Raw genomic sequence first — 12426 nt, 5'->3', positions numbered from 1 at the left:
CTAGGCACTTTTTTATTCACATCTCTCTCCATCTCTTCAAGCTACTGCTCCAAAGAAAGCACTGGGTTGCCTACAGCCCTGAACTCTATATGTAGCATAAGGGTTCAGCAGAAGAAAAACTGCTCTGCAAGATTTAGTCCCTTTCCCCACAATATGAAACCTCTTCCCTCGCACAATGACATCTGTCTTCAAAACAGTCACAATCTTCTCAACTATGTCTTGTCATTTTCTTATAATACTGCTTCATCTGAACATGCTTTAAATTTTTCCAACAACATTGAAACTAAAATTCATGATTCAATTTAAAACAATCACTCTAAAGAATAAATGTGTCAAACTTCAATCGAGAATCCCAGTCTCAAGGGAAATTATCTGCAGTCACTAGTTCCATCGACAAACCTCTTGGATGCACAGCAAGGTGTGCTGGGGAGCCAGGTTCATTAACGGCCTTTTACCTCCATGGTTCAAGTTCACAGCACTCTCACTAGCATTATATCATCTGGTCCTGACATGTAGGGGAAAGTTTCCTAAACTTGACTGCCCCTGAGATTAGTTCATACACTGCGACATTTTGATCAGACTTTTTCCAGTAGCAAACTGGATAAGAGCCACTTGATTCTCTCCTGACATCAAGATCATTTTGTCAACCTGCACTTTTATTTTATGGAAGAGAGTAGGGATTAGAATGCCTTTAAAAAGCTGGTAATGGGCTAAGTGCCCTCTCTGTTAGAAAAATGTACATGTAAAATGTGGCAAGTAATTTTATAAAATACACAGGGCCCAGATGCCTAATGACCTCAACCTCAAATATTTTAAGGCAGTAAATCTTACTGCTTAAAACAAGCAACTAAGGGGCTGGAGAGATGGCTTAGCTATTAAGGTGCTTGCTTGTGAAGCTTAATGACTAATGTTCAACTCTCCAGAGCCCATGTAAGCCAGGTGCACAATGACATAAGCATGCAAGGTCACACATGCACACAAGGGGGCACACGTGGCTGGAGTTCAAATGCAGTGGCTAGAGGCCTTAGTGTGCCAATTCTCTCTTTCATTTTCTCAGCCTCGCACAGGCCACCCTAAAAATACAGAGTGAATTCCAGGTCAGCCTAGACTAAAACCAAAAAAAAAAAAAAAAAAAAAAGCACATGAGAATATAACTCATATAAAGCTGTAACTGATTATGTATTTAATTAAATACATGAAAAAAATTCATACCTCCCATGAACAGATTTACACAACATTTTCCCAAGCAAAGCACTATACAACATGTTAAATATCACAAAAAGATGCAGAAGTTAAAACAGAAAGGCATAGAACACCAAAATAATGAGTCTGAGTTTAACAATAAACATACACCAGACTGTGTCACAGTACACAATGAGTTCTGTCACTTAAAAACAATCAGAAGAGCTAGTCTATAACAGATTCTGTGGTTTGAGTATGTACCCCTGAAGTTCACATGAAAGAAATACAATTATTTAATACAGCAATGGTGAAAGGTGAGACCTACTGGAAGGGGTTGGATCACAGAGACTGAGTCTTCACAAACGGCTTTAATGTTTTCTCACATGACTGAATGCTCCCTCTTGAAAGACTGGAGTTTTGCTGAGTTATTGTCAAAAAGTGAGGCTGCCCTTACATTGTTGCCTTTTCACACATGCCCACTGAGAGTATGATTTCCACCATGAGGTAAGTACCGCATGCCCTCACCAGACAAAGACACATATTCTTGGGTATTCTAGTCTGCAGAATGATGAGCTAAAATCAACTGCTCTATGAATTCCTCAGTAATAGTCATTGTTACAGCAACAGGCTAAGATACCAAGTATATGCGTGTCTTAGTTCAGATTATTGTAACAAATTCCACAGGCTAGATAACTTACAGATAGAAATTTATTTCAGGAGTCTGCAAAGTCCAAGATTCACTAGCAGATTTCATGTCTAGTGAAGGCTCATGATGCTCAAAGATGGTACCTTGTTGCTGATGGGATACTCTCTTCCATCTCTCTGATAAAAGCACTATTCCCATCTGTGATGTCAGAGCTCTCAGATTTATCAGCTCCTAAACTCCTGACCTCCTAATACTATTTCATTAGCATTTACATGTCAACCTATAAATTTAACAAACTTAAATATTAGCAACAGTCCTACCAAACTTATTTAAAAAGAAGGCACAACTCACTCACTCTATGCAAAAGAAAATTCTATAATACTTACAGACTAAACTGTCCTTCTAAATGTTGACTCAAATACAGGGCTAAAAATTGCTTTTACTAAACAACAACAAAAAAAGGTTGTTACAACTCTGCCAAAAAAAAAAAAAAAAAGTGCACCTCAGAATGTGACCTTACAGTAAAATAGGAATGCTGCAGATAAAAATTACTTAGATAAGGTCATGTGGGAGTAGGTGGCTCCCAATCTAGTATGATGGATGTTCCAAAATAGGGAAATTTGAACAAAAATACACAGAGAATGTCTCATGAACATGAAGACAAGATCAAGGTGATGTATCTAGTAGCTTAAATGAGCTAGATGACCAATAAAGCCCCAGAAGTTGAGAGGCTTGAAGCAGATTTTGCCTACTGCTCTCAGAGGGAGCACTGCTCTCCTGAACCCTTTGTCTCAGACTTTAAGTTAAGCTTAAGCCAGCCACTGCATTTCCATTGTTTAAGTCACTTAGTTTTGGGTACTTTTTACAGAAGCCCTAGCAAGCCAATGTAATGGTCTAATGCATTCTACTGTATAACAGACTTTCATACAATGCTATACGGTATGTTATATACACAGAAACATGCAAGCTTTACACAAAGCAGCATGTTAGTTGGAACCAGAGGTATTTTTGCATAAGCTGCTGCAAATTCAAACACATCACTGTTAATAAGTCTTAATATAAATATAGCTGACTGAAAATAGATTACTAAATGGTAATTTGTCTGCTTTATAGTTAAAATTATTGCAATTATGTTGCAAGTTATATTTTATGAGCAATTAAGTAATGTAGTATATTAATACAAGATGATAGATTTTTGCTATTTTAATATATTCCTGTGATGAAAGGATTTCCTTCTCTAATAAATTTTCTCAAGTGCATTTTTTCATGTGCAACTGGTAAAGATATCAAAATAGCTGTCAGAAATAAGGAATAATCAATTCCAACAGAAGGGAAAAGTGGTGAGACATTTTAATTATAACGTCCAAATCAGTGCTACCAATGCTAAAGGTATAGTGCATTATTAATGAAATGCCACCTTTCATTAACAAAGTAAAAAGCCCACTTCCATAGGAAGGAAAAATGTTTTCTTCCACATCTACACATAGATTATACTTCAGCATGCCAGTCCTCCAAAGAAATAATTCAAGACCTAATACTTCCTCTACAGATAAGATCAGGTTCATGAACTTGTGTGGCTAAAATGGCTGTAAATGTAGGATATGGCTATTTCCTTAATATTTTTATTGCATGCAAACATTAATGCTTTCTTTAACACCCTCTAGAATACATACAGAAGCTCAGGAGCAGCAATGCTTGCTTTAAGTCCTCTAAGCACGCTCCCCTAGATTCTGAATAAGAGAATATGTGCTCCTCCACCTTTAACACAACAGGCTCTTCAGTAAAAAGAGGAAAATGATGGCGACTCTGCATTTGGAATCAGGATGATAAACAGTAATCTTATCATCACAAGCCAAATTCCTCCAACCACTTAAGGTCTTCCCTACTGCCACTGAAAATGTCCTGCCAAACTTCTGTAGTACATGCAATCTCAGGATTTAGCTGAAATCAAATCCTGTGTTATTTCTGTTATTTTAATTTTTCTTTTCCTTTTTTTTTTTTTTTTTTTTTTTTTCGAGGTAGGGTCTCACTGTAGCCCAGGCTGACCTGGAAATCACAATGTAGTCCCAGGGTGGCCTCAAATTCTGTCAATCCTCCTACCTCTGCCTCCCAAATGCTGGGATTAAAGGGGTACGCCACCACACCAGACCTGTTATTTTCTGATTATTTATCTGTCATGGGAGAGAGGAGGAAGGGGAATGTGTGTGTGTGCCCACTCACAGCAGAACCTCTTACTGTTGCAAATGAAATCCAGATGCATGCGCTACATAGTGAATCTGGCTTTAAGTGAGTACTAGGGAATTGAACCAAGGCCAACAGGCTTTGCAAGTAAGCACCTTTAACCACTGAGCCATTTCCCAGCCCCAGCCTTACGATAGATTTGTTAATATACAAAATAAAGAATTCTAGCTATAATAGTTTCCTCATGTCTCATTAGTATAAAATATTATAGCACTAGTAAATTGTACTTAATGTCAATAGCTATCATTTAAGTGCTTTCTATGTTCTTCTGCAAACTCCCTTATCTCAAGTCATCCCTGAGAAATAAGTATTATCCTTATTTTAGCAAGGACAGATTGAAAGAACAAGCATGCTCAAGCTCAGAGGCAACATCGGTAGTACTCAAATCTTAGCCTTTCCATCTCGAAAGCCAAGGTTCTGAATTGTCTTTCAGAAAAGCATTTGTTGTTGGTAAATTCAGTGCTAAGGTCTAGTTCAGGAAAGTGACAGTCCTGCCACAGAATTCATGGGCAGCACATATGCTGGTTCTGTAAAACTGAAGGAACTTAAAATATAAAGTTGTTGGACCTTCCCAACTAACTCAATGATCATTTGTGTTTACATTCCTGGTATGGGAGTCACCAGAAAACTCTAGTTAGAAAATCAGTGCACCCACACCCACGAATTTTTCCAGAACTGTGCCCCTGATTTCCTAAACTGACAGATATAACTAGCTCCGTAACGGCAGGTCTGCGCTGACCAAAAAGAGCGCACAGAGGAATGCCACGCTGCAGCTGCCCCTAATTTAAGCAGGGTTCTGCAAACACAACCTTCACCTTCTGTGTGTGTGCTTGCCAACAGCGCTGTGACTGCGGTGGCCTGGCAAAAACCTCACTAACAGTAAGAAAATATGAGAAGATACACTATGAATTAGGGCTAACCTGCAATAAAGACTTTTCCCCCTAAATTATGAACCAGCAGCAGCAACAAAAATTAAAGGTACATGGATAAAGCCCATTCCTAAAGATGCCCTGTTTCAGGAGAACAGAATGATGGCAATCCCACACATTATGTAAGAAATGGGTCACATGGCTAAAGTATCCACTTTTTCCTCCCTTTGTAAAAATTCTTCACCTGGGCCCAAAGGGATTTAAATTATTAGCGTCTGAAGTAAGTGTTCTATTACACTCACAAACTTATTAACCCCATAAAGAAAAACTGGTACATCGAAGATGGAAAGGGCTCGCAAATAATAATAATAATAATGATAATGATAATACAGTTTTTGTTTTTGTTTTGTTTTTTTTTTGGTTTGAACAATTCCGTTGATCTGTGACAATCAAACCCTGGTGGAGTGGGGGGGGGGGAGGAACGTTCAAGACCCGCAGCATGTGGGTCAAGCCAGGGGCTCAGGAAGTTTCGCCGCGGACTTGTGCAGGGAAAAGTTAATGCATGCGCTGGGGGGGAAGGAAACCCATCCTCCCCCTCCTGGGTGCCGCCGGGGGTCGCGGCCGCGGGAGGCGGGACGCCGAGCCCACCCACCGGCGAGCGGAGGGCGCAGCCCGCGGGCACCGGCGCAGCCTGGCGGGGCGGGGCGGGGCGGGTCGGACGACGCCTCGCGCCAGCACATCCCGGACCGGGACCCGGCCGGCCGCAAGGTCACCCGGGGAGAGGCGACTTTACATAATCTCCCGCTGCGGGGATTGGGAGCGGGGAGCGCGGGGCCCGCAGCGCCGCGAGCAGGGCCGGGCGGGCGGGGACCGAGGGCGGGCTGGCGGCCGGCCGCGGGGATGCCCGGGCTGAGGCCAGGCGAGGCGGGGTGCGGCCGCGGTCCCCGCACCGGGCCAGGGTCCCCGCCCCGTCCGCCGCGCGCACCTGTCACGCGCCTTACCTGAGTGGCTTTGTGGAACTGCTTCTTGAGCCCGGCCACCGACATGGTGCTGGCGGGCGGGCGGGAGGGCGCGGGGTCGCCGGGCCGCCGCTCGTCGTGCCGCCGCCGGGGCTGTGGGCGCGGGGCCGCCGAGCCGAGCCGAGCGAGGAGCGGGACGCGGGCTCGTGCGGAGAGACACCCTGACGTCAGGGGCGGGTGATGCGGCCTCTTAAAGGGGACGCGGGAAGCCCCGCCCCGGGCGTGCGGCTACCTGGGCGCCGGCGCCCGCCGGGCATCTGAGCCCCGCAGCGCCCCCTCCGGGCACCCTTCGGGCCCCGGGGAACTCGGCAGCCCCGGCGGGGTCCCTCGGGGTCCCGGACGGGGAGGGGGCGGCGGCCCGGCCACTGCAGCTCGGCCCCGCGCAGGTGACCCGCGCCGTCCAGGTAGCCGCAGACCGCCCGCCTGCCCTTTGAGCCCGCGCGTGGGCAGCTGAAAAGCCAGGGTGGAGGCGACCTGTCTGGGGTAATGAATAAGTCTAAGTCGGCGCTCCCTTCATGCCTTGCCTGGATTGGTTTGTTGTCACAGAAAACATTTCTTTGCCCTGGTTTCAATATCCTTTGAGCCTGTATCCACCTTAGGGAAAACCACCAACTTTATCTTTTTTTTTTATTGGTCTGATGGAATTTAATGATTAAACATGAAGAAAAGCCCTTAAAGCTGTGAGGTATTACTACAATAATAGCATTTAATCTTCTGTTTTCAAAAAAAAAAAAAAAGGAAAAAAAAACAATTGTGCTTGGCACTCACTCAATGATGTAAGTAGATTTAGGGTTTTCATTCTAAAATCTTTATATAGTGGGAAAAGGTGTGATACTTATACAAATACCACATAAATAACCAAGTATACCAAGCGAGGCTAGGGAGAAACCGATGGGATTCGGAGAAGGGAGCAGACAGGACCTGAGTCCTCTTGGAGTGGCCACTTTGTCTGGTTGTCCTAGTACTGAAGAGCTCACGGGAAGGAACTTGAAGGCATGAAGGTTGCCCACACATGCGGACCAAAAAGATTAGGACGAGAAGCCAGAGAGAAAGACACCTAGCGGTTAAGAATTGCCATGAATAGCAGCATGTTGGAATGGGGAGTCCTAGAAACGGGGCTTCTTCTCTCTACACCCCTGATGCATGGGAGAGGGCTAAGTAAAAGCGCGGTGGAGATCCTGTGCATGGGCTGGGCGGCCTTCATTGTCCTTCCTGCTAAGGTGAACAGAGACGCAAAAAGCAACCAATGAGATAGCGATAGACACCGCACCAGTAAGAAAGTACATGGGCTCACCACCCAGTCTACTGAGAGCGAAAGGACTGGTGGTCTGCAATCTTGGGGTCTTCCTGATGCTTACATACCTTCTAGTCTGTGATAGAGTTGCACTTTCCACACCCCTTGTGGTAGGTGGGAGCACTATGATAAAGTGTGGCTACTGAATTTGGAAGGAACAAAACCCATAACTTCTTGGTAGAGAATTTGATGGTTGGTGTAAAATGTGCAAAGCTCTCTCTTCCCTCTGTAACAATGTTCCAGATAACCGTGGTCTGCCCACCAGGATCCAAGAGAGAGGATAAGGCAGGCCAAAGTCTACAGCTTATCTTTGATATGCATCAGCATGGATGGTGTTGCAGTTACCTTCGCGTTGCTGCCACAAAATACCTGAGGAAAATTGTTTGTTATGGCTTACAGTCTCAAGGGGAGACTGCATGATGACAGGGGAGAACGTGGCATGAGCAGAAGCTGGACATCACCCCTGCCACAGCACATGGAAAACCACAGCAGGAGACTGAGTACAGTTCTGGCAAGGGGGAGCTGGCTACAGCATTGCTAAGTCAGGTCCCCCAACAGCACACCTCCTCCAACAAGGCTCCAACCTCCCAAATCACCACCATCTGAGAATCCAGTATTCAAAACACAGGAGTTTATGGGGGACAACTTATTCAAATCACAACAGATGTGAACTCAAATAATTTTAATCCCCTGAGGCTAGACTTCTTAGGAGTGAACTTTTTCTCAGTTACCAAGTTTTAAAGTGTTTTCCCATTGTTTCTATAATAGAAAAGGTATTTTATAAATAGTTTTTAACACTTAGTCCCTAGATAGCAATGAAACATTTTCAGAAAATGGACCTTGGTTAAAGCTGCCAAGAGCTAGAGCAATTGATCTACAAAGTGGAAGGCCTAGAAAGTGTGAGCTGTGCCTCTGACCATGAAAGCAGTGAGATGGGGCCTGAGTCTCCTTGAACACTGGATACTTTGACTGAAACCTAAACAAAAGCCAGTCTGAGCTTTCACTAGTCCTTTGTTCATGAACTTTGAAGGCATATGCTACCACACTTCAAAGGAACTCCCTTGGGAAAAGGAACTACTTATGAGCTTCAAATGTTTTTGAATTCACTATTAACCCTCCTGGTATCCCCTAGATCTCATCCAAATCCAGTATTTCTATTGTAGCCACCTTTGTGATGTTACATTTGAAGACCAGCCTTGAGCTCCTCCTATTAGCTAGGCATCATAGCAAGAGGTGCTGGGGGTGGGAGAGGAAGAAGCCAAGATGCTCATGGACTTTGAAGTCCAAGGGGATTCCATACCAACAATTTGGAATGCCCTTTTCAGGGACAGTTGTTCTGACTTGAGTATAGAGGGACAAGTGCAATAGGTTACTGCAAAATAACTCACACAGGTAGGTGCTTGTTTTGATTGTAAGGAATCTGTCTCAGAGGCTCTGTAGCGAAAGCCAGTAGCACAGTGCAGTGAAAGGGGAATCAAAGGTCAGTGAGGAAAAGCTTTGATAAAAGGTTGTTGTAATCTAACATTTTGCTCCCATAGTCTATTCAGATAACCGTCATTTTAAGAGAGTAAATAAATAAATCTAGATTTGCTCAAGGAAGCTCCAATTAAGTGAAACCCCCCACACAGCACACCTCACTCATTGGGCAGTAAATTCATGGCCAACAATAATTCCATCATATTCATGCACCATTTCTCTTTGCATTATGTTGAAGCTTCCTGCAAATGCCAGGTCACTAGTTTGCATAGAGTTGCTGCATCCCTGGTGCCTTTTGTGGAGCTGTAAAGCTGAGAAGGCAGTGACAATGCAGCCATCCCAGTCTTCCTGCCTGTGGGGCTGATGTCAGACTCCTCCAGCAGGTATAAGGGTAAAGTGCCTCAGACTTCCTGTGCAAGCTCAGCAAAGCAAATGCATTCAATCCCAACTTCTTATTTTACATAGGAAAGCACAGGCAATCCAAGGATTTGACTTGTCCTTTTTCATTTTTTTACATTTAAAATATTTTTATTTCTTTATTTGCAAGCAGAGAGCAATAGAAAGAAGGGAGACCAAGAGATAGAGAATGGTTGCACCAGGGCCTCCAAGCACTGCAAACAAACTCCAGATGCATGCACCACTGTGCATCTGGCCTTACGTGGTTACTGGGGAATTGAACTCCAGTCGTTAGGCTCTATAGACAAATGTCTTAGCCACTGAGCCAACTAACTCCCCAGCCTACTTGTCCTTTTACTACTGCAGCCTCCAGCCTGGATTCAGGACACTTGATGCTCTGTTAATACACATGGGTCATGAGCGAGTGCATGCACAGTATGTCATTGTCACTATCATCTTACCACGCTGAGCCTCATGTTCAACAACCTTTACCAGGGAACCCTGTATTGCGCCATTTTGGATACCACTAGGAGCACTGACCCCTACCTAGTGATGACAGGGCTCACTGTCCTCAAGTCAGAGAACAGACCATCTTTTCTTTGCTTACAAGTTTGCTTTCCAAGAGATACACAGGGAGATGCATATAATTTATCTCTCTGGAGTATACTTTGTGAGCCTTCCTTCTCATGATGCCTCCCCACACCCTTCTCTCCCACAGCCCTCCTCTCTCCAAAGCAGAGGCTTCCCCTTCCTTACTTAACTAAACCCTATTAGTCTAACCAAGGAGAAGAAGGTTGTAGAGGAGAAGCAGGAGGAAGAGGAAACCTAGCTAACCAAATGACTAATATTAGACTCTTACATCTTGGCTATATTCCCAATGTCCATGAAATGCACCCAAGTTCCCTAGCAAAATTATGACATCTCCAGTTCCCCTGCTTCAGCCCCTTCCCTTTCAAACTGTCCCTTTTCCTCCAACTCCCTGTCTTCAACCTATTCCTGGAGGCTCAAAGCCTAAGCTGTCTACTGTTAGGAACGTAGTCTAATGTGTACTGTACACATTCGCACAAAGAATCTTTAATTCTTCTTTTTTTAGGAAAACAAAGGAGATTTATTGAGGAAAAAGGTGAAAAAGTTCAAAAATGTCAGAGTAAGGATGCTTAGTATTTTGACCTACATCCAAAGAGAAAGAAAAAGGAAAAAATCATACTTTCTGAGTTAGAATTCAGAGAAGCAGACAGGATCCCCAGTGAGAGTCAGTGTTCTACTATACTGGGTCTTAGATTCTCACATCTTTAAGTATAAGGTTTAGGTTTACTTTTATATCTCTTTGCAGATAAAGCAGACATCTACTAGTAGTGGCCTAATGGAAATTTTGAGAGCGTGATAGGATTTGAAAAACTAGGTCCTGTGGAGAAGACTGAAGCCAGATGTGTCTCCATGTGAGCAATCTGTTCAGTGTTCTAGTTGCTTCTTCCTTGTTCAGCAAGCCAGGGTATTCCAGAGTGCCTCAATTCTGAGAGTTTCTGATGGCCCTCCTATAGATTTCACTGTGCCTCAATCAGTCAATATCTCTGTATGTTGCTTATAATTAGTAACTCTGAGTGACCCATTCCCTGTCCCTCCTTGCCCTAATATTAAATTTCTTATCAGTTCTAGTTTGGCTAGCAACTGACATAAAGATTTAGGAAGCTGACAGTTCCTGCCAAACATTGCATCAACCTTCTTTTTCAGACAAGGGTGGGCAGACTGAGTAAAAGGAATGTAGTCTTTTAACAAGTGTCAGTTTTTCCAGTGAGACATTGACATTCTGATTTACAATCAAATCTTTTACTTTGCTTATTTGCTTACTATGTGTCAGGCTGGAAGGGTCTGGACCTTCTTGGCCTCTGGGAATTGCTAGCTTAATGCTTGTAAATAATGTCAAGCAACTAGACATTGACAGGGCAGAGCCCACTCCTGGAATGAAAGTGGCCTCAATTAAGGACAAATTATTAGGGCTTCCTTACCACTGGCTTCTCCATTCTATTCCTGGATAGATGTTTTTGTTAAATATGTTGACGGTAAGTGGCATAGCCCTGAGCCTCAGATCTGACTAGTCAGGCTGCTAAAGCATTGTGCTAAAGAGGTCACAGTTCTGTTGCTATTTTGGTAGCTAGTTAGCTGTACAGAGAAAAGCTATTCCTTAGTCACAGTGTGCATTTTCCCCTAGCAAAAGGATACATTCTCCTTGACTCAGAATGATCCAGGTGAGAACTAAGAGCTGTTTCAATTAACCAACATACACCTGTCAACACTACAAGAGCTCAGTACTGCCTCCATTCATCTTAAGCATCTGCTGGATACATATATAAAAATAGTGTGGTTACACTTTACTATGTTTTTCAAAATCCTACTTTAACAAGGGATGAAATGGTAAACAATTTACAGCTATCTTTTTAATTGACGACTTCCATAATTAAAGACAATAAACCATGATAATTGCCCCACTTCCCCCTTTGCAACTCTACTTTCCATCATGTCCCCTCCCTCTCTCCACTGGTCTCTCTTTTATTTTGATGTCATCATCTTTTCCTCCTATTATGAGGCTCTTGTATAAGTAGTGCCAGGCACTGCTAGGTCATGAATATCCAGGGCATGTGTCTGGAAGAGTGCTACTCTCACTTTTGGTGAGAGAAGCTTCTCTTTTCAGATGGTGGTGACCTCTGGAATGATTCAAAAGGCACCACGGTGCTGAGAATAAGTGACAAAGGAGTGTTCAGCACTGAAACATCTCAATTACACCTTCAAAAGAATTAAGAGCCAAAGGAGGGGAAGGACTCCTTACAATGCATTCTTACAGCTATCTTAAGACACCATTTGCCTTTGATTGGTTTGCACTTTTACTGTTACCTTTTAGAATATTATATAGATTGGCTGTTATTAAGTGTGCTCAGCTTATATTTTCTTCAGACCACACATATAAAGCTGGCCTCATTTGTCAAGGAAATCAAATATAAATTACCATTTATATGGCCATACAAATTTAAATGGCCATACAAATCAAATATAAATGACCATTTTAAAACCATATTTCAAACTTAACATTAAATCTCCCCATCTTAGGAACACCATTTTTTGACCAATCATAAAGGAAGTTTGCCAAATAGGGAATTCTTTACATCTAATATTTTGAAAATACTATTTTGATTTTTAAAATTTTATTCAAGAGACAGACAGAGAGAGAGAAAAGAGAGAGAGAATGGGCAGGCCAGGGCTGTCAGCCACTGTAAAGAACTCCAAATGCATGTGCCACCTTGTACATCT

General features: G+C 43.2%; 2 protein-coding genes across 2 annotated transcripts in view; one reads left to right on the top strand and one right to left on the bottom strand.

The window, feature by feature from the left end:
• The window catches only part of Sh3gl2 (SH3 domain containing GRB2 like 2, endophilin A1), a 210004-nt gene extending 203989 nt beyond the window's left edge, over positions 1 to 6015 (bottom strand). Inside the window, exon 1 of the mRNA XM_045142173.1 lies at positions 5940 to 6015. Coding sequence (XP_044998108.1) covers positions 5940 to 5984 — 45 coding nt within the window. The 5' untranslated portion in view covers positions 5985 to 6015. The remainder of the gene's footprint in view (positions 1 to 5939) is intronic.
• A 1018-nt stretch (positions 6016 to 7033) lies between these two features.
• The window catches only part of LOC101608590 (chromobox protein homolog 1-like), a 30622-nt gene continuing 25229 nt past the window's right edge, over positions 7034 to 12426 (top strand). The window contains exons 1-2 of the mRNA XM_045155560.1: positions 7034 to 7177; positions 10217 to 10270. Coding sequence (XP_045011495.1) covers positions 7034 to 7177; positions 10217 to 10270 — 198 coding nt within the window. The remainder of the gene's footprint in view (positions 7178 to 10216; positions 10271 to 12426) is intronic.

This window comes from Jaculus jaculus, chromosome 1, assembly GCF_020740685.1.
Source record: "Jaculus jaculus isolate mJacJac1 chromosome 1, mJacJac1.mat.Y.cur, whole genome shotgun sequence".
Lineage (NCBI taxonomy): Eukaryota > Metazoa > Chordata > Mammalia > Rodentia > Dipodidae > Jaculus > Jaculus jaculus.
The sequence above is the reverse complement of the archived record's forward strand: the minus strand, read 5'-3'. Positions and strand labels throughout refer to the sequence as shown.